General features: G+C 32.6%; 1 protein-coding gene across 1 annotated transcript in view; it reads right to left on the bottom strand.

Moving 5' to 3' along the window:
* Positions 1-23,534, bottom strand: part of 5-HT2B (5-hydroxytryptamine receptor 2B) — a 284,462-nt gene that overhangs the window by 52,947 nt on the left and 207,981 nt on the right. The window contains exons 4-5 of the mRNA XM_085951604.1: positions 13,708-13,719; positions 4,110-4,242 (exon numbers count right to left, since the gene is read on the bottom strand). Coding sequence (XP_085807730.1) covers positions 4,110-4,242; positions 13,708-13,719 — 145 coding nt within the window. The remainder of the gene's footprint in view (positions 1-4,109; positions 4,243-13,707; positions 13,720-23,534) is intronic.

The raw sequence follows: 23,534 nt of genomic DNA on the forward strand, positions 1-23,534 counted from the left end.
TATGGAGTCTTCGCCACTGATACTTCCTCATTTCAATGCCAGTTAAACCAAAAATACAGAGTTCTACTATCTAGGACATTTTCCGATATTTTTTTTATTGTTTTCTGCCATATATTGTGCATATTGTAAAATAACTAAACTATTTATAGCGGCCCATACTGTATTATACTAATATATACGGTGATGAATAGAATGAAAAAATACTGCATAACACGAAAGGGAGGGTTGATAAATTTGAAAAATATAATGACATTGTGGATGGTAAGACCGTCCTTGTGGTTGGTCCTCAGTCATCCTGCAACGATGTTGCAACTGCGATATACGTCATATACTTCTTATAATATGACAATATGTGCAAAATACGTTGTTTTAACATAATGTAGCGTGGTAATTTAACAAATATATTCTGTGAGTTTATGATATAAGAAATATGGGTTTGAAACTGTAGTCTAAAATTCATTGAGGGTCTTCTGAAATTGATGCAAGCGGAGAAATAAATCTCAAGATTAAACCACTTCACCAAAATAGATGTCATAGTCGTTTACAAAAGTTTATGAAGAACAGAATCTTTTCAAAGAAAAACAAAAGAACTGAACATAAATATCATGCGCCTAGTATTAAAACACTTCAAAACGTTGGGCACAGAAGAATAATTTTTGAAGCTGTTATAGAAAACGGCGTTAAGTCGACTAGACATAAACCATACGCCAAATAAAATTTGCAAAAAATGAGGTGGCTGGACTACACCACAATAGATAATATTATGTAGATGATCTGGCAAAAAAACTTCGCCCATATTCGGCCATATAGGCGGTAGGTGCTTCGCCAGTGCTGAGCTAGGTGCTATGCTCGTTTACTAAAAACAACACTGCCACATTGCACGCTACGTGCTTAGGTATAAATTCATGTGACATTTGGGAGCGTTCAATTCAACAACGATATGTCAGTCTAAAAACTAGCCAGAAAGCGATTTCTCACAGAGAATTTAAGTTTAAAATTTCGAAAGTCGCAAATTCAAACTTGTTGGGTGCGTAATGTTAATTCATCTCATGCGTTATTATTCATAACCTCAAAATATACGGTGTTTGACGTTTGTCATACTGAAGAAACATACGCCATCTTGCAAAATCCATAGACAATGGAAAATCACTAGGTGATACAATAAAAATAACCAACACGTTTGTTCACCGGGAGACTCGTAATCACGTAGCGAGGCGCGAAGCGTGCAGTGTGGCAATTGCGATTGAATAGTGTGGGTTCGTTTGCTAGGATATGTCACCTAGCACGTAGCCACCAAGCAAGGCACCTGTCTATGTGGTGTTAGTCTAAGAGAAATTGCCAGTGTTGCATTATCAAGGACGAAGAAAGATTCTGGTTGTAGCCAAGAGCAGTTCAGGATTGCAGAGCCAAGAGTAAGTCACTAGTCGGAATATTTATTTATTTATATACGTGTATTATAATAATTTCAAGTATACATTTTTGGTACTTTTACGTTTTTTATGTATTATTATATTATATTTATATTTACATATTATTAACTTCTCTCGTTCTGACATGTAAAGTCATGTTTCACTGTTTTTGTTTCAGTTTATAAATTGCATTTCAATCTCCTTCATACTTTAGCTATTCCTAAAATCGACGACTAAATAAATCAAAACCTCCTTTCTATCTTGTTGTAATGTGAAAAATACTTTTTGTAGTGTCATTAGTTTTTAAAATGTATATTGTGCTTTATCTCTCATTTAAGTAGTTATTAGTATAATTTATCACCCGGCGTTACATTCAGATTTAAGCTTAAACTAATCACATATACAACAAGTTAGAATTGAGGTTAAGAATTAAAAACTAATTAGTTAAAAATTAATTAGTTAATTATGAGAAAAGAAAATCAATTTTTAGGTTATCTATTAGGTACATAATTTTTATTTAAAATATCTTCGTAATGTAACGTAATGTCACAGCATAATATATGGTATGAAAATTGTTATCACAGTAAGACAAGGGTTAACGGAGTAGCTACAAAAAACTGGGTTATGTAAAATCTTGAATAATAAATTGTGTAAGTAGTTTGAATGTTCAGACATAATATTATTACAATGTAGGATTTCATAGTATTACAAAATAATATTACATAATATTGTATAAATATAATTATATTTTGGGTATTTTTTTGTCAGAGGTATATTTTGGTATTGAAAAACAGCGACAACAAGCAAGTATGGCTAAATGTTATTAGAAAATCATACAAAGGCCGGTATATTTTTGGACGATGACCATTTGGCTGAATTTTATGTTATGTTATAGTTCGGTATAAATAGATATCTTTTTGGTGAAGGGTGAACAAATATTTATTTTTATTTTGAGGTGGTTCTTATCCTCCTCGCAGACAACAATCTGAAAGCAATCGCAACTTGCTAACTTTATCTTTTCAATTTAGTTGTTATTAAAAATACAATACAATATGTTATGTAACTAATACAGATACGCTTATAGTTTACTCAATATTGTCGGTTGGAAAAATCCATTAAATAAAGTAATAAAAAAGCTAATGATTCTTATTTTCTGTTGTAATTTAGGTATTTACTATCAACAGGCTCTCAAATTAAATAGTAGGTACAGCAGTAGTGATGGCTGACATGCGGAATATTTTGAGAAATATCCTTTCAAGAATTAAAATACTGTACCTACATTGGTATATTATGTCTAATTGACCAATGTGTCAAAATGTGCCTAAAAATTACTATTACACCGTGTGATTTTTTTATTCAATAACGTTTAAAGTTTTTTACAATTGAATTTGTAATTTTGGATGAATAAAATTTATTGCGTCTATGTATGTAATAGAAAATACATTATTAGTTTTTCAAAGTTCAGATAAAGTTGGGGTTGCTTCGAATATCTATGCGCGAGGGGCCTTACGCCCATGTATCATTTACCTATATCATTAAATTTTTTAATTAGTAGTAAAGTTAAATTAAACTGTAAAGTTATCAAAACGAGATTAATAACATAATGCATTTTATATTCAATTCTATTTTGTAATGTTTTAGTAAAGTATTGTACATACTAAACGATAATAGTTATGGTAGGTACCTTTTTTTCCAATACTTAGTAGACAATGCTTTATTTTAAAATTTAACCCCTTCTTGTATACCGTCTCTGTTCTGGCAGAACACACTAACTGGAGAATACTAGTTTTGAGTAATATGACTTTGAAGTTGTTAAAATGTTTGAAATGGTCTATCATGTGAGTTTAATAAGTAATCGTAAAAAGGATGACTTTAAAATAAAGACTGTTTATTTATTAAGAAGGTTTCCAGACGGTAAAGTTTGAAATAAGGAACATTTTGGTATAACTAACTCAATATGTAATTTTTTCGAATTAGTGTCTTCTGCCAGAACAGTGATGATATGAAATATAATTATTTCAATGGTCAAAACAAACAATTCTCATATTAATTACACTACTGAACAAAGCATTAATTTAAATTTTACTGCATTACTGAGTAGATCTGGTTTTAATTAAAAATATATGTGACCTCTATGCAGGGTAGAAATATACTTTATTCTGTTACAATATGAAAAAAAAAAATTAAATGTAATGTACCAATAAAAACTATTAATTATTGAAAAAATATATAAAGAAAAAAACTTTCTCTCACACCTAACAAAAAATGCGAAATACAAGAAAATTCTGTAAGTATTAAAAAATGACTGTATTTTATTCATTTTTGTTCACCTTCTCGAAATTATGCTAACTGGATACTTTATGATATTCCGTAGACAAATTTGGTATCAAGTTTCTTTTTTTTCATGCAATTATATTATGCTACTGGAGCTAAGAAAACTTTTATTTCAACATTAAATAAATCATTTAAACTAAAGCTGTGTTGAAGTTATTTGTCTCTAGTTTTTGTCTATGTTTTATTTTAAATGAGCATAAAACCTTAAAACAACATAAAACTCAGCCAAACAGATAGTAATAAGCTAAAACACCCACAGTTGGAAACCCACGCATGCTTTACAGGTGGTTATTATGTGATTATATTGGGTGGTAACTCCGAAAGCCACATTAAAGCTCAAAATCTTCAATATAAGAGTCTTCAAACCTGGTGTCTGGAAGCCAGAGGTCGTGGGCGTCGAGTGCTGTTAGATCAGTGTCGTTACTAGCAGCCGAATTGGCCACGTGTTGCGGAGTGCCACGTGCGCTGCCTGCTGTCCGACGCCACGTGTTACGGCGCTCTGTAAAAAATTCAATATAGTTTTACAGCTCTGTTTTTTGACAGTTTTGTATTAATTAGATTTTATTACGTACTACAATTTATTTTTACTCTTAACACAGAGTCATGTAAATCCAGTCAAAATATAATATTTGAGTTCATAGCGACTTTAGTCTTGGTGACTAGTTTTGAGTAGGGAATCCAATCCCGAGCCAAAATTCTGATCCCGGGATTTCGGAATTACAATTTAACAATCCGGGATTGGCATTTTTTTCCATTGTTAATATAAAAATTTTATATTTACAAATAACATTGATAAAGTCGGTCAAAAATAAATCTAGTATAATTTATACTATTTAAGACATTTATTGTTAATATTGAATATCTACGTTCAATCTTTTAAATACATAAGTTTAATGGTGTAAATAATATTGTAATATAACTAATAATGTGAATTTAATACAAGATTGCTGTTTCTGATGGTAAAAACTTAATGAATGGGTTAGCGAGATTAAAATAGTAAAGCAAATCATGGTGTATACTGTATGGCCTTTCCGGTTCATAAATCTAATTAGACAGCCAATTATGAAACTGCCGTAAAACGTATGAGATCATGGTGGAATTACTTTGTTAAAAGTGCGAAGCATTGTTTTTTTCCAATCTTTCTCATTTTTATTAATTTATGTGAAAAAAAATAAAATGAATCGGCAACTTACACATGGGTATAAATCAAACTTCATTCTAACTCAGTTAATTTGTAATGTAGTTATTTGTTATTAAAAGTATTTTTTTGTTATATTTTCGTTTTTATTTTATTTTCCATAAAAATTGATAAACAAAATCAATTCCGAAAGTTTCAGGATTTATGTTTATCAATCCCGGGATTCATAGGTATCGAAAATAGCTCGGGATCCCGGGATTGGAATCCCTAGTCTTGAGACATTGGCTCATAAAAAAAAATGATGCTTCACACCCAAATGAATATTACTTACGATATTATTATTATGAGTATTACTCATGGCTTTCTGCAGAAGTGAAGATGTAAATGTAAAGATGTAAAGAAGACCATAACTATATTTTTACAACGAATGGTACCTAAATTGATAATTTATTTGTAATGGTAAAAGATAAGTTTTCATGTTTAAGGGTCCGCATGCTCAGCGTAGGTCAAAATGGAGCTTTTATGGTATTTTCAAAGCATAACTCTGGACATTCCTTTAACGTTGTAGATAATATATTTATATAATTTTGAAGCCTTATTATCCTTTATATTTATTTTAAACGTTTGATGACTGCATAAAGTATTTTTATTACATAAAATAGTATTCTTTTAAACCTCTCGCTCTAATGTTTAAGAATTTAGTCATATTTTAGTACATCCATGTGCAGTGGTGTTAAGATTTTTTAGATTTATTGATTTTTATACGTATTTACAAAACCATTAGTAAAATTAATGTTAACATTATATAGTGACATATTTACGATAAAAAATTATATTGATAATCTCTGTGATCCCAAATTTGACAATAATTAGGCATTTTATTATTAAAAAAATGGGCAAGATTAACACATTTGAAGATAATTCTAAAGATAGTAATTATAAGCTATGTCTTTGACCATTCAAGTGTGATAAACATCCTATTTCATAAAATATTCTGAAATATTAGAGCGAGAGGTTTAAAAGAATACTATTTTATGTAATAAAAATACTTTATGCAGTCATCAAATGTTTAAAATAAATATAAAGGATATTAAGGCTTCAAAATTATATAAACAGATTATCTATAACGTTTAAGGAATGTCCAGGGCTATGCTCTGAAAATACCACATAAAAGCTCCATTTTGACCTACGCTGAGCATGTGGGCTGTTAATCTGTATATTTTTAGTAATACTATAAATAATAAAAATATATTTGTTTTATTTAGTTGAATAATGACAATGATATAGGGTAGTAAATCAATTCTGATAATGGTGTTTAGTTACATTGATATTGTGCAAAGTTTTCGTTTAATTGTGTGTGTAACTAATACAATGTCGTGGTAAAGATGTTGAAGAAAAAAGTTTATTAATTACAATGACGCTGCAGTGCAGAGATTTATTGTTACAATTTTCACTGTAGGATATGTATATATATAATACATGTTGAATAATGTAGTATATGATATAACAGGGATGGTCAAGATATCCAAACAAAATGTACTTTCTATGTAAAAAAAGTTACAGCGCTGTAAACACACATAAAATAAAAACAAAGTAAAAAATAAATATTGTAAATGGTTATTTCTTTGAATTGTTATATAAATTAACATGATCGTAAAAGTATATATGAAAGATTCGATATAGTTTTAGAGATAAAAATTTGTATATTATAATTATTTACCAATAAATGAACATTTTTATATAACATACCAAACAGATTTTATATAAATTAAAAAAAATATATATAAATATTATTGTTAACTACTGGGCCAAATAATATGATTCTAATCCAAACCCTAACCCGATCCGATATTCCCTACCTACGTATCATTATTATTGTCGCCATCCAGGTACTCTATTACTAGGTACGTTAATAAATAAATGACTCATCCATAACGCATTTGTTCGACCTTTGTTGCACTAAATCCAATCTGAACTTGTCATCATAATTCACCCCAAATGTCCATTTAGCAGTGCGTGAGTTTGCGCGCCAGCTATCTCAACATCAAAGGTTAGTATCTGGATTGAATCCCTGTATAACCACCCTCCTCCAGCATCTGGAATCCACCCCAATTACAGTTCACTGAAAAGCGCCGCATTACACAGGCCGTGGGACTCAATGATAATAGTGTAGCTAGTAGTATAAGTGAAATAATCACAAACACCCAAGATTTGAGAAAATCAGGTAAATATATTGTGACCTCGCCGGATATTGAACTCGGAGTTTCCGGATGAATGGTAAGCGCCTTACTCACTTTACTACGAGGGCCGTTTGACTGCATACTAATATGTCACTGACGTTAATGAAGTTTATCAATATTAGTGTAAGAACAGAGAAAAGAAAGATACTAATATGCCTATAAAATGAACTTAATTTGTATGTATGTATGTTATTTATTTATTTAGTAACAGGATTATTGTGGCATTAAAGAGATTGGGCAATGCGCTATAATCTATATATATAAAACAAAGTCGGGTTAGTTACACCATTTATAACTCGAGAACGGCTGGACCGATTTTTATGATCTTTGATTTGTTATATTTGTCTCCGCTCGGAATAGCAGAATAACTATTAAAATATCGGATAAATCACGGAAAAAATACATTATGAAGACAATTCATTTTCTCATACATTTTGACATTTTGAAAAATGACCTCGCGCATTCGAAAATAAAAGAAAATCACAAACAATTTTAATCCATATACAACGATACATGACAGAAAGAATAAACAAGAAACAAATGAAAGGCGTTGTGTGCATTATCTATCCTTTGACAGTTGATTAAGTTCAGCCTCAGATAATCCCGAAAGACTTTGTTGTATACTCCGGTGAATTTTGGAGGAAGTTGTCCTGCCTGAATCTTTTTTACTTCTTCGACAGCGTCCAAAAATAAAGCCAAGGATAAAATTACATGATCTCATTGCTGGTATTGCTCATTATTTACCTACCAATTTCAAAATCCATCCTTCAAACTTCATTCGACAATCGCTACGTGAATAATCGAGCCGATTACCAGCTAGGTGCGCAAATAGCTATTTCGATCGTGATTTTAAAACGGTAAGTTGCCTTCGAAGATGGTCACTTTGTGAGGTTATCAAATTTGTGATTGTGTGTGCATCGATAACTGCTTCATTATGTAATTTTGAATTATGTGATTAATTTTCCAGTGTTTATCATTTGATGATTCGTCAAAATGCTGACAACTATTTGCTGCGATTTTGTTGATTGCTTAAAATCGAGACGGAGCGCCTCACTTTCATTCGGTTGAACCAAGCCAAACTGCGATCGGAGGAGTATATTCATTTACGCGATGCAATCAGCACCGTAGGAGATGCAGCTAATGTTGGTCGATTGACTATTCTATCGGCGATGTACATTGGCAGCCCACGTCATATGCATGAATATGCGCTAGATGCAATGAAATATGTTCGTCATTACGGTCGTTCAGATCTATTCATCACCTTTACATGAAATCCGAAATGAATAGAAATTGTTCAACTGCTACTCCCCGGACAAACATCAAGTGATCGGCACGTGTCTTCAAACAAAAAATCCTGTCGCTGATAAATGTCGCTATGTAAAGAACCTTCAGCTGACGACAAACATGCGAGTTATATTGCTAAACGACCCGTCTGCCGAAAATTTCTCTAAGCAATTTCTGACTATCGGTAACGGCCGTGTTCCTGTCGACGAATCAAACGGATTGATTTCGTTTCCGCTGAATTTTTGCAATTTTGTGTCAACAATTGGTTGAGTGAACGAGCAATTCTTGCGGCAAAGAACAAAGATGTGGATCACTTAAACTTCACAATTCAAAATCAAATCGTTGGTCTACTGCATTCCTTCAAATCTATCGACTGTGTAAGTGCTCGGCCGTAGTAATTTGGCGGGCGTGGTGCGGCGGCGTCTTGCGAAACTCAAACGTATAGCCATGTGTATTATGCCCGAAAAAAGACACTGTCTAAGAACATTTTACACACGGTTAATCGTTTGAGTTTCGCAAGATGCCGGCGCGCCACCCCCGCGCGACCACTACGTTCTTGCACTAACAAACGAAGACGAAGCAACCAACTAGCCAACTGAATTTTTAAACTCATTGGATCTTCCTGGCTTGCCACCGCACAATTTACAACTGAAGGTTGGCTCGGTAGTCATCATGCTTCGAAATCTTAACCAACCAAAAATATGTAATCCATTTCATTTTGGTTTGATTTTTGCACATTTATTGAACTTAATTCATTTTGAATATTCATTTTAACTTAATAAAAAAATGAATTTAATTCAGCTAATAAGTTAACACAAGATTATTGATTCTGAGGCGGTACGAAGTTCGCCGGGTCAGCTAGTACATAATAAATACAAATTATAAAAATGATTTAATTAGAAATAACAACCAATGTGACAATATAGTAGGAGAAAAAATATGTTATTTTGTAAATATTAAAGTAAAATGGTAAAAACAATTATAAGTTTAACCTATTTAATCTACAATATTATATAGTTAAAAAAATCAATCTTTATGGTGCCATAAAATAAGTTAATTGCACGATACACAGCATCATGAAACATCACAGCCGTCCTGCGACGGGAGTATTATGAAGTCCGCAGAGTTACGAGTGATATTGGTGTGAACGTGAAAATTAATATTTGTCAGTATATTATACACATTGTAAATGAACCCACGAATAAGTAAAAAGATATGATTTAGCTCTTATAGTGCTAACACCGCGACTGGCGCGTTTGGAGTATTTGGCCATTAGATATATGGCGATATTACATAATATTATTACAAATCGAAGGGTAGGTGTAGGGGTTGTCGATGTGAGGGCCAATGGAGTTATGACGAGGAGAGATGAGAAGTCGTTGACGTGATTATGAAGGGTGTGAGTTTATTTAAATTGCATAAGTACAGGTGTACAATTGTTACAATAATGTGAATCACAGCACAGAGTGATGTGCTTCGGTCGAAAACTTACAATCGAATAATTCTTTTTTTTATCAATCATGACGTACTGATTATTATTTTATCAACTTATAATTATGTAATAATTAGGCTATTAACTAACTAAGTGAGAACAGATATACAAAGATTATTGTCGCGGTCATTGATCTAGAAAGTTTTCTTTGATACCTACATGGAAATGCCTATTAATTCGATTTGTAATAATATGTAATATCGCCATAGATATAATTAACGTGCTATTTAAATGTGGTAATTAAAAGGTGGGCAGTGGACGTGTTAAAAGAGCAATCACTATTCGGGTAGATACAGATTGCATTGATAGCAGCATACCCAGAAGAAAACGAGTTGGAAAATTCTTTTTATTACCATTATCATTAGGAAATACTAGGTATGTGTTTAAGAAATCTAATAAATCTATTGTGGACTCAATTTAACTTCATTGTGTGGACTGACCTTCCAAATAATGCTAGAATATTCGAGAATATTCAACAAAATGATATTGGTGATCTTGAAACCTTCATAAGAAAACCAAACCATTTTGCTACTCGTAGATCTAGTGCTGATGTTAAGAATGTGCCGATTCAAAGTGAAATTTGAATCATATAATACACACAAATCTTTTATTTCAGTTACCCTAATCAATATTATACCAGTCAATTTTATATCATAAGAAAAAGTATTGATAAGTGATGTCCGTATTGAAAGTAAGTATCGATTCATTTTTGACGTTATTCCTAACTTTGCAGTGTTGTATAGCTACTGCTTTATATTATGAAATGCTGTCAAAAGGTTGTGTTCATTCCCACTTCAGATAAAATACGAGTAGATCCCTAAAAGTTGGCTACCTCTACAATATTCCACAATGTGTGAGTATGTTGCAGGATCGTGTGGTTCTTGTTTATAGGTTAAGGGTTATACAGAGATAGTCAACAGTTTTCTCGTTTAGATATTTAAGGTACCAACAAATAATATTGTATATGAAAATCGTACGTAGATACTTCCGAGTACAAATAGATTAAAAAATACTCAAAAACTGTGACATACTGACATGTTATCTAATTTTTTTGACCATGTCCGATCCTAATAAGATCATATGAGGGTAGTTCCAGAAGTACCCGACCTAAGAAAGAAAACACAAAAAATTTGGTAAACAATATTTTTATTTCTCTACGTAGTCTTCTTTTAGGTCGATACACTTTTCCCAGCGATGTTCAATAGCTTCGATACCCTGTTTATAGTGAGAATCGTCGAGCTCCTCAAAATAGCCATCTACCGCAGACTCCACCTCTTCACTGTTGGCAAATCTTTTTACAACCGAACCATTTTTTCAAGTTTGGAAACAGAAAATAATCCAATAGGGCTAAATCTGGCGAATAAGGTGCGTGAGGAAACAATTCTAACTTTAACTCATTGATTTTGACCATCGCGATAATGGATGTGTGAACTGATGAATTGTCCTGATGAAACAAAACTTTCTTTTTCGCTAAATGCGGTTGTTTTTTCTTAATTTCATCACTCAAACACTGCAATAAGATTGCATAATACACGCCGTTGACTGATTTTCCTTTCTGAAGATAATCAATGAAAATTACCCCACGCGCATCCCAAAAAACTGACGCCATCACCTTGCCTGCAGATGGAACTATCTTCGCCTTCTTTGGAGCCGATTCTCCCCTTCCAGTCGATTGTTTCGACTGTTCCTTCATCTCAGGTGTAAAATGATGGACCCATGTTTCATCCATGGTTATGAATATACGCCAAACACTCAATTGAAACATCCTCACGATGCTGTTTTTGTTCCATTGTGAGTAATCGCAGCACCCACATGGCGCACAGGTTTCTCATGTCCAAATTTTTAGTCAATATGTGATGTACAGCATTTTTTGAAATGCTTACCATGTCTGCTAGCTCGCACAATTTCAGTCGACGTTCATCCAATACCATTTTGTGGATTTTCGTCACCATTTCTGGGGTGATCACCTCATTTGGTCGTCCATTTCGATGTTCGTCTTGGCAGCTCGTCCGAGCTCGTTTAAACTCAGCCACCCAATATGTTACTGTTGTAAACAAAGGAACAGACACCCCCAGAGTAGAATCTAGCACCGCTTTGATATTGGTTGGATTGAAGCCTTTCAAATGAAAGTATTGTATCACATAACTATGATCAATTTTTTCCATGTTTACAAATTCACTGAGAGCGTTCACTGTTGATGGCTGACAAATAATTACTGAACAACGTAGCGTCGTCAAACTTCAAACTTGGGCTTTATAAGGTTGATACTTTCTATCAAAGTCATTATTTTTAAACAACAACTGATATCTATAAGTCAGGTCGGGTACTTCTGGGACTACAAGTATTATGGGCCTTCAAAGCGTGGAGGTTTGTATTGACAAATTTTATTTTTACGAGAAACTGATGTAAGCCATTACTTGCTCAACCAATTAGGTCCATACTCTGATTCATACACAAATTGAAAAACAATACGTATACTTGCCAGACGCAGGATTCGAAATTAGGACGACGTTATAAGCCGACGCTTACGCGTCAAACATCAAAATATACTATTAACTCTAGTTATAATTACAAATACTTATTTATATAAACACTATATAAGTTCCTCATCTAAAATCTCCTCGCGCAGCGTTCATCGGTCAATATTACAACAGCCATCACTTTCACAGTGTCTCTCACCTTCATGGCCACAGAACGAGACCCTGAATTGCCAATTATAAACTAATTATTCTAAGCATACTTTTAAGTAACTTTTATCTAGAGTTACGTTGTTTTACTTTCTTAAACTCGTGATTCTAGTTTATAAGAAACACATTGTAAAGTTATTATACCTTTTTTTCGGATTCGTATTTTTAATGCTTCCTACTTACGATCAGCTTTCTTCCTATATTCACAATCCCACGCACAAACTTTAAAAGTAGGAGGCCAACGCCCAATTTAATCAAAAGCCCTCGGATCACGTTACGTTCAACGTCATCACACTATAACTACGTTTAGAGTCAACTGTTATTTATTCTTATATAATGAATAACAGGTCTCCGCAATACTGACTTATTTTAAAAAATATTCCCGAATGTTCGTAACTGATCCTTAACATGAGAGGATGTATCACTACTTACGTCTTACAGTCATACTTATATTAAAAAAATGACATAGTGAGTCAATATCAAAGAAACACCTAGGGTTGAAACAGTCATAATATATTATATTATATATTATTATAATAATATGTATTATTGAAATCTCACAGAGAACCCGGACCTACGGAATGAGATAACTTTGTCTTGCTCATTGGATTATGAATACCGTCATGTTTTTTTAAAACCATGTTTGATCCTAGAAAGACCATCTATTATGCGCCTCTACTGAGTATAGGTTATATTAACAGATTTTTGTTTTTACGAGAAATGGATGCTTGTCACTTGCTAGACCCGGAATCTAAAAATATCAATCGACAAAAATTCTTGGAAGCACCTTGAAGTTGTCTGGGACGATTTGACGGCGGGACAACTGGGCGCTACGCAATCGAATGAAATTCGAAAATAAATAGGCGTTTGTGAATTGTAGGTTCGACATTCGACAACTCAATCGAGGGTATTCAAGAGACAATCGACAGGTTGCATAACAACTCCTCTCGCGTTGGTTTGAAAATCAACGCGAAGAAAACCAATGTCTTGTGTAATAGCACCTGTCCTGATCCAGATTTCCCTCTGATTAGCGACGGACAATTCATCGAGAGCGTCGACAGCTTCAAGTATCTGGGGGTACACATCACGGGAGATGGCATTTTGCAGAAAGAGCTCGCTATACGAATGGGAATGGCTGGAGCAACATTCAACTCGATGCAGAATGTCTGGGACTCACGATTGTACTCGGTCAAAACCAAATGCCACCTATTCGATGCTTGCATTCAGACGGTGTTGCTTTACGGTAGCGAATCATGGCACCTTACGAAGGCTCAGAGCAACCTTATACTGAGCTTCGAAAACAGATGTTTGCGACGAATACTGGGTGTGCGGTGGTATGACTTTAGGATCAACGAGGAGATAAGAGAACGCACCAAGCAGCCTCTCATCACGCTGAAAGTGAAGAGGCGACGTTGGACCTGGCTTGCCTGTTCTTCAAGCCGACCGGATTCCGGCGTCCTGGAAGGCCGCTAAATACAATCTACAGAGTGTATACTGAGGAGCTACAGGATGTTGGTTTGACCTGGAACGAAGCAAGAAGACTGGCGAGCGACAGGGATTCTTGGAGGCGCCACGGATATGGCAAAAGAAAGAAAAGAAGAAAAATTGTAGGTATTTTTAAAATATATATTTTTAAATAGGCACATGTAATTAATGATTTAATTATGCATATGTTTAAGTTTCAACGAAAAGAGTGTTCTTTTATTTTTATACGAAGCGTCAGGCATAATAATTCCCTATCCGCAATAAAAAGTAATATGTTAAGAGTAAACTTAATTAAAACTAGAAAATAGAAATTTATTAAACTACTTTGTCTACTTTATGTATCAAATTGTAACGAAAGTCTATTTATTTCATTATTAAACGTTATTTAATTCAACAGTGCGGTGCCCACTTATCTTGGTGTACAGTTGTCCAAGTGACTTGCGAAGTACAGACATACAAACTTATCTGTAGAATGGCCAAAAATGGAACTACGAACTACCATGGGACGTATTTTGAAAATTTGATTCGAATGCCAGATTTTGTCCAGTTACTAGTCTTGATTGGGTAGTTTTCGACAGTGGCTCCCCCATCCCATTCTTCAGATAAGTTTGTAGGTCTGTATCTATATGTTTCAACTATTAATCAAACCTAAACGATGTATAAAACGAAAAGATATACGGAATTTTGAAAATATTCGATTTTTGAAATTTATATAAAGCAAGAGAATATTATATTTTGAGCAACTCTGCAATAAATTCTCACCGCACATTGTTCCAGATTCCTGTTTATCGACCACTTAATTCTACAACACATAACACGGATGAGCGGCCATTAATATAATTTGTGCCTCAGTGTTGATAACAATCTATCGTTGTTACACAAAGTGGAGATAGAGAGTTATGATTATTATATAATCATGACAAAATTATCGTAATACACGATTCCTATAATATGACTATTTTATACTATAGTGCGAAAACATCTCCTTGGCTACGTGTTAAAATTGTGAACTAACATGCTCTGCCCATTTTTAACCGCACTTCCATTATAAACTAACAAGCTCCTCCCATTTAGTAAACAACAGCGCCTAGAAGCGTAGCCAAGAAGATGTTTTCGCACAGTAGTATAAGATACTTACTTATTTTTACATTACGAATTTGAGGTGATGAGATGATAAAGGCAGTGATGGTGTCGATAGATGTATGAGGATGAACCTACAACAAATATCTGTACAGCAGAAGGTTTGTAAGACTACGTGAAGCATTATTATAATATGAAACTTGGTATTAAAATATAGTATTCTGATTCAATAAATTTTATGTCAAAAGTTTGTAACTATACTTAAGAAGGGCTAACCTAACCTAACCTAACCTAACCTAACCTTATCTAACCTAAGCTACCTTAACCTAAATAGATTCCACAAAAATTAACGTTTCATTTTTCCCCTGGCTGTTCTGTTTTGTCACTGTTCTATTTTGTCATGTTCTGTTTTGTCCGGTTACCAATACATTACAAATTCCACTTATTATATAATGGTAACCGGACAAAACAGAACATGACAACATAGAACAGTGACAAAACAGAACAGCAAGGGGAAAAGTGAAACGTTAATTTTTGTGGAATCTATTTAGGTTAAGGTAGCTTAGGTTAGATAAGGTTAGGTTAGGTTAGGTCATTATTTCGTTGTACCTAGTCACCTAATCATTTTGAACATATTATATTGATTAAGATGAGATATCCTAAGCTTGCCGGTAAAGTCCCGTTTATTTGAGGTTTTCTAGCGATTAAGAATGCAGAAATTAGGTATTTGATTTATCATGGCGTATTGAAAATCTGTGCTATTAAAAATTTATCAACATAATAGAGATAGGACAATTTCAATATTAAATTTATATTTTTCCTGAAAGGTCATAGTTATATATATCGTTGTTCTGTTTTGTCTCTGTTCTGTTTTGTCATTGAACCAATGTGTAAGTAGTTGCCATTGGCTCTTTTTAGTTAGATACTATAATAGTAATTAAGCCTCATATTAAACCTTCTGATAATAATAAATAATTGCAGTTAAAAATTCAACTACTAGACTTTTGTCTGTATTTGTTATTCTGTGCATATTTCTATGTTACATTTTCTTTCACCACCCTACCGATATACGATCGAATGCATCAACGGAAACCTTTGCAATAGACTTACCTTTAGTGTACGGCAGTAGCTATTTGGTTTTGCTGAATTACTTGCCATGTCACACTTGGAATATTACGAACAGAAATAATCGACGAACATGTGACGCGGTGACGCAAAACGCTGACGCTGATTGACGCAAGGCTATATATTTCGTCCGCCGAAGCCTCATACCCAGCGCCCGGCTTGATGCATATTAAATTGATGACGCGGAATTAATACAGTCAGCCGGTGCACTGATCGAGCTTTGGAAAGCTTCTGGAACTGTAATTAATGTAGTAGGTGTTTATATCATAAAATAAATAGAAGATTTAAAATACAATATACTTTATAAGTAGTACTATAACGAATTTGATAATTATCAGGACCGGTTTCGTCTGTTTTAATTATAATAATTTAATTATAAAATGAAATGAGTTGAAAGAAATTTGGCAGTATGTGAATTTGAATAGTGATGGTGCGATGAGGAGAAGAACTGAAGTCTGAGGATGATGTAAATTGCGTATTTACTTGCGAAAGAAGTACAATGATACAGTGAGATTTTCAACCGTTCTAGTCTTTTTATTTAACCCAGCATGGTTAAAACAAAAGCGCAAGTATCTCAGGTTTCTGGTGAGAATTTATTTTTTAATACTATGTTACTGAGATGAAATCGTGCTTACTTGCAAGAAGTATTTAGACTGTGTGAATTTTGTATGGAAAAGAATATTATAATGGACTACTAATTATAAGAATAATTATATAATTTTCTCGCCGAGTCAACGCTAATAAAAACTGCTACCGGTATGTGAATCAGGCAACTACATACATATTATGTATGTAGTAGTATGTAGTAGTGCATCAATCTTGGCTTATAATAATGATAATAAATTCAAACGTCATTCTGCTTTCCAAAAACTGATTTGATACCTCCAAAATTAAGTTGTGTTTTGAAATAGTTAAAAACATGAACATTACAACCACTGGTTTATAATAATATTATATCAATGGACTTTAAAATTTGAAATAACCATATTGCTTTTGTGACTATTGAATTGAATATTTAAAGGTCTTGTATTCCGTATTTTATCTTTATATAAGCTGTTTCTAACAAAATTTTATTCAAAACTACCGAAGTAAATTCGTTACTTTAATATGTACTAATGACTTAAATGATTAATTTACTTCAAATAGAATAAAACGACAGACATTTCTACTTTAGAAGTATTATTGAATAAATTTAGTTATTTATAATTCGATACCAAAGCTTCGATAGTTTTGTGGCAAATTTAAATATAAAGGAAAGTGATTTTTAATGTTTAAACATGAGAATAAATTTCTTTTCAAATATACACAGTTAATAAAAGTAATGATATGAATGAATTTTACAATTTAAATAAAATTACAATGATCTTAAATTATAATTCCAATGGATTTAAGTTTTGTTCTATTCCATTTGAGTCGTTGTTCGCGACCCGGGTTAACGATTCATATGGAATAGTACAAAACTTAAATTTACTTTAATTTAAATTCAATTTCTGTTAAGTAATTTCAGCCGATAGTATTAATATCTTATATATTATAATTTTTTTAGAAGCAAACGAAGTCTTTCCTGATCTGTATTACAATTATCTACATAATATCGTCATTTAACTGCGTTGTTGAGTTAAATCTTCAATGTGACAAATTTCAAATTAACTAGAGAGATAAAAAAATAGTAGATAAGTAATTAATAAAAAAATATCGTAGATATTCATTTAAATTTTTTGAAAAATTTATAATATCGACACCTCCTACGTATACTATTGTAACTAACAAAATGACGTTTTTCACTTTTTTTCATTTTTCGTATCCATAGTATGTATTACATATGATGCCATTTACAGAATTTCAAAATTTGTATTATAAGTGCGATTTTCAAGCATTGCACATTATTGTATCTCAAATATCTTGAATTTTTTCCGACGTGAAGTATGGTAAAGTATTTAGCAATACTATACGCGGAAAACACACGGAGATCTTGCCGCGCGGGTGTATTGTTACTGCTAATTACGATACTTCACTTCGGACGGGAGGTGACACACCGCTACCAGTGTGAACTTTTGGTTATATTGTATTTTTTGTATGATTTGGTAAATATTAAATACCATAATGAAGAGATCTAGACAATGCCAATGAAAATTGCGCAATATGCCCGCCTCTACAGCACTTTAGTGTCAAGAATACAAAAATTGATAGAAAATCTATGCGTTCACAAAAATGTGTGATTAGGCCAGATGGGACAATAAATTAATAGTACAGCGTATAATATTATAGAAACGGATAATAATAGTAAAACAACAATGGATGAAATAAATTCTACCCAGGGAAACTGTGACTTTAGAATTCAAGGTAAGTTAATATTTTTATTTTTTTTTGTCGTACGACAACAAAAAGTATCGTAAGTAATACTTACCATTGTCTTCGTCGTTTCTTTGCTTGTAACTATTATTGTATGTAATATTTACCATATTTTACGTCGGAAAAAACTGAAAAAAAATATTGTATCTATCACTTATGGTTATTTACGTCGTGCTTATTTTAGTAAAATAAATTGTATGTAGTACTTATCATATTATACGGCGACATACAATTTTAGTTGCAATAGTATACGTGTGATAACTTTTATAAATTCATGTTTATTTAGTTGTTTTGCTTTTTACAGAGTCACCACTGCCTCCAGGTGCTAATTAAAATATGATAATGGAACTTTTAGACATTATTTGTGACGATGATGAGACTAGTGCCAGCGTTGCTGATACAAACAGACTACATTCTCTCGAAAAGATTAATAGTAAAAGTAATTGGATAAATTATATAGAGCTTTTATTGTGAAAAATCACCTGAAGAGGTACTGTTACCATGAGATTTATAATCCTTAAAAAAAACCCCCATTTTTAATGGTTAAGGTTTTGGGTGATCGAAATAAAGTGGAAATATGTAGCTAAATTAGCGATAAATGAAAAGCAATGCAGAGTTTTTACTAAACTCAGTCGTGGCGAAGTTTTACCATTAAATGTCTTCTGACGAAATGAAAATAACATAGAATTGGTAAAAGTCTGCAAAAAAAGTTTCTAGCTACATTCTCTATTTGTAACAAATTCGTATGCACAGCTTTGGACAAGGTGGATAATGAAACTTGCGTTTTAATACCTGATCAACAAAGTCGACACAAACATTATAATGTTGTATTAACTTATGATATGAAAATCAGTGTTTCCGACCATGTTAAGTCCATCCAACCGGACGAATCATATTATGTTCGACAGCGATCAAGCAAATTTTACTTGGATGGCGACCTGGATTTTATCCCTCTGTTTAAACTATATAATGAATGGTATGAACCCACAATATACACACATAAAGCTCAAACAGAAAGGCAGTATCAATTATTCATAATCAATGAAAATTTTAAATTGTGTTGTGTAACTATGTCCCTAAAAAGGACCAGTGTGACCAATGTCACATTTTCAAAAACTTACAAGTAAGAGTAGCATCCACTGAGCAACTCCCAGTTTATGGCAAGAACCTTGATCGTCAGTTCAAATTATTTGATAAACATGATGTTCAATCATCAAATGGCAGAATGCCTTTCACGGTAATTTGAGTATATTTTATTATAAACGTAAATTATCGGTTTTCAATTTCACTGTTTTTCAATTCACACAAATGGTTGCTACATTATACATGTAGCAGAAGGCTGAAGGCAAACGAGGTGCAAATGAGGACTCAAGTTGCTTACTTAATTTTGTAACCAAATATTGTGCCCAATGAGCAAAAGACTTCAGGTTTTGGTCTAACAAACAGAAATCGCATTAATTATGACTTTAACATGACTGTATGCGGTCCATAAATATAATGTTAATGTAAAGTACACATTTTTGGAATGGGGACATACGCAAAATGAAGAGGACTGCGCTCAAGCCCTGATTGAAAGATGATCAAAAAACAAACAAATTTTTGCACCTCCAGAACGGTACTGTCTAGTTAGATGCGCAAAACAAGAGAGAAAACCCGAGGATGTGGTAGGGATTAATCACGTAGACATATTTGATTTCAGAGCTCTATTAAAATATCATATATTATGGACTAATGCAAATTACTATAAGTCACAATGATCCGTTTAAGATTAATTACAAGTGCGACTTGTCTAGCACTGTCTACTCGACCATGGTCGTGAAAAGTTACACCTAGCCCACGCAACGAGAAACTTCATTTTCTTTAATCACAAATATTGCCAATTCCAAAAGCTAAGACAGATGATTTACTGAATATGTGCAACAGTGGAATCATTCCTGGAGTTATATCGAGTTTTTCAGTAATTTCATACATGCCAATACCTACCACTGAAATTCCACCAGCAGATTCTGAGGAAGATTGATTTTATTATTTGTGAATACGAAAACCTATACCAAATTGTGTTCTCGTAGGATGAAAATAAAATCAGCTTAATAATTAATATTATGCCAGTGTAAACAATTTCTTTTTGGTTGTATGTTTATTTGTCACATCATATAATTGAAAATTAATTCCAAACTAAAAATATAGTTGCATAATGATTTTTTTTCAGTTTTACGTATATTTTAACCTGAATTATTTGTGAATACGAAAACCTATACCAAATTGTGTTCTCGTAGGATGAAAATAAAATCAGCTTAATAATTAATATTATGCCAGTGTAAACAATTTCTTTTTGGTTGTATGTTCTTTTGTCACATCATATAATTGAAAATTAATTCCAAACTAAAAATATAGTTGCATAATGATTTTTTTTCAGTTTTACGTATATTTTAACCTGAAGTGCACCCTTCCATCTAATCACCCATTGTTATTCCGTTGTCTGATTTTACTTTGATATTATTGATATATTAATTTACCAAGAATTCGTAAGAACGTTGGTTTGAAGTGATTGTAATTTTTATTTTTTGCTTTTAATTTTATTTCAATATTTACATACTTCCTTGAATTGGATTTTTGATTGAAATTCGTGGGTCGGGATGTGAAGTCAGGTAAGTCACAAAATGTCATTTTGAGATATAGCAAAAACAAAGTTCAAAAAATTCCCCACATTCCCCTAATTATAGTTATGTTTTTTTATGGGTAACAAATCAAAGTACATGTAATTAGCTTTCAATTATATGTCCTAGAAGTATTCTAACTATTTCGTTTCATTAAAACTTAATTGGTTTAAAAAAAAGGGAATTGACTTAACTGGATTTGCACAAAAAATGATTGACTTACCTTACTACGCATAAAGTAATATTGTTATTTTTTCATGATATAAATTTAAAATTAGCATTTTTACAACTTTTTTTTACTTTAATGTTATTTAAGTAATGAAAAGACACACAAACCTGAATATTATAAAGTTGAATCGTTATCATTAAACTTCAGTATGAATTTCTTCAATAGTATCAGGTTAAATATCGCTGACTATCTCAGATGTCTCAAGTGACTCATAAATTCTCTATAATACGGTGAAATGTATGGAAGTAAGTCTATCAAATCTTTCGTCTTGTCTCGTCTTATATATGAAATTTGTTAAAATGCAGTCGTTTCGTCGAGAGTTCTTTCAAATTTCTCTATTCCCGGTTCGTGTTTGTTGAATTGAAGCCACTTAACATCTCTCCAAACAAACTTATTCCCATCTGTGTCTATTTTTCTGAGTGGCAATGGTCCTTTTAATCGATCCGAGTAGTTAAAAATTTGTAATTGCACGAGTCATTTCAGTGACTTTAAAAGGATTTTTCTTTGCAGCCTCACACATTGATTTGGCCCAATCATGAGGATGTTCGATCGTTCCACCAAATGTTTTTTTTTCTTCTCAATTATGCGATGGTCACTATCGCACTCCATATGTGTGTGGCCAGGGACTAAAAAGTGTGATCAATTTTGTTTAAAGTCTCAGAATGTTTTACTGCTATCATGCACATTACAGCTACGTGGCTATTTTTGTTTTGACCCGCACATCTATCAGAATACATGATCATATGCTTAATATTATCATGTACCCCTTGGTTAAGTATTTGAACAGGCATGAAGCGATATCGTTAGCTTTTCTATTAGCAAGAGTTTCATGGCATACATAGCAATATCCCTGGTTATTATCACAATCATGCACTGTCAAATGCCGTTTGTAAAAGGCCAGGGAACTTTGCTGCATGTCAAATGTTACAATTTGGCAAGAAGAATCTTGCAAGTACTTTTTATCACAATTTTTTAGCTGAATATGCAGTCAGCTTCGTTATGATGCTCTTTCAATTCCTCATGATTTTTATTTCTTTCTTCATCGTTGGTGGAATTCTTAATTAAGTTAAGTTTATCGTATGTTTGGCAAGTAGGTATCCTTATTTGGCCGTTTGAATGTTAAGTTCATGCCAGGGAATATTTCTGCGTATAAACGAATATTGATGGGATTAGAGCTAATACTCTTCAAATATTGAGAATACATCACAGTTATTGTCATATGTGGCGGTAAGTATTTTCTGACAGTTCCTTCTAGAGTAATGACTCTCATAATGATGGAATTGAGAGTATAATATGTGTCTTAGATATTTGCCTATCTTCTTCGCTATCTTTTTTAGAGATATTTTTCCTCTTGCATATTCTTGAATAAGTATACCGGAAGAAGTCGCACTTTTTTTTCCAAAACAAAAAAATTGTGACTTTCACTTAATGTTTTTAGTGTACAACCTTTACAAATTGGTTTCCGTAACAGTTCAACAGTCAAGTAATATTAAACTGTTGGCGAAAATGTTGTTTTCATGGTTCGCTTTGTCTGATACGACTTTTTTTCGTATTCATAACATCCATCATAAGTACTTATTGTGTAACTTTTTCCAGTATTTCGTGCAACTTTTTTATCATTTCTGAAGGCTTTGTATCATCCCTTAAGTTACATTTTTGGTGATTATTACTTCTCTATCGAGAACGAGGGTAACAGGTTAAAACATCATTATGATGTGTAATCGTGGAAGCACTATTTGAGCATGAAGGGCGTGGTTCTTCAATGTTGGTAAATTAGACTGTAATAATTCTTGAATATTAAAATCAAGATCTTTTATGCTATCAATGAATCGTTAACATACAAGTTATTGGAGTATGTGGTTGAACCTAGAAGCAAGATTGTTTATTTGGATATTATGTACGTGTTTTTAGATTTAAATAAATCAAATTCGATAAATTTGGTATATTTTTTATTATTTACAAATAATACACATACTTATTTATATAAGTCATAATTTATTATAATACCTATGACTATTTTAC

This window comes from Rhyacophila brunnea, unplaced genomic scaffold (assembly GCF_057557595.1).
Source record: "Rhyacophila brunnea isolate RB1 unplaced genomic scaffold, BYU_Rbru_1.0 scaffold_24, whole genome shotgun sequence".
Taxonomy (NCBI): Eukaryota; Metazoa; Arthropoda; class Insecta; order Trichoptera; family Rhyacophilidae; genus Rhyacophila; species Rhyacophila brunnea.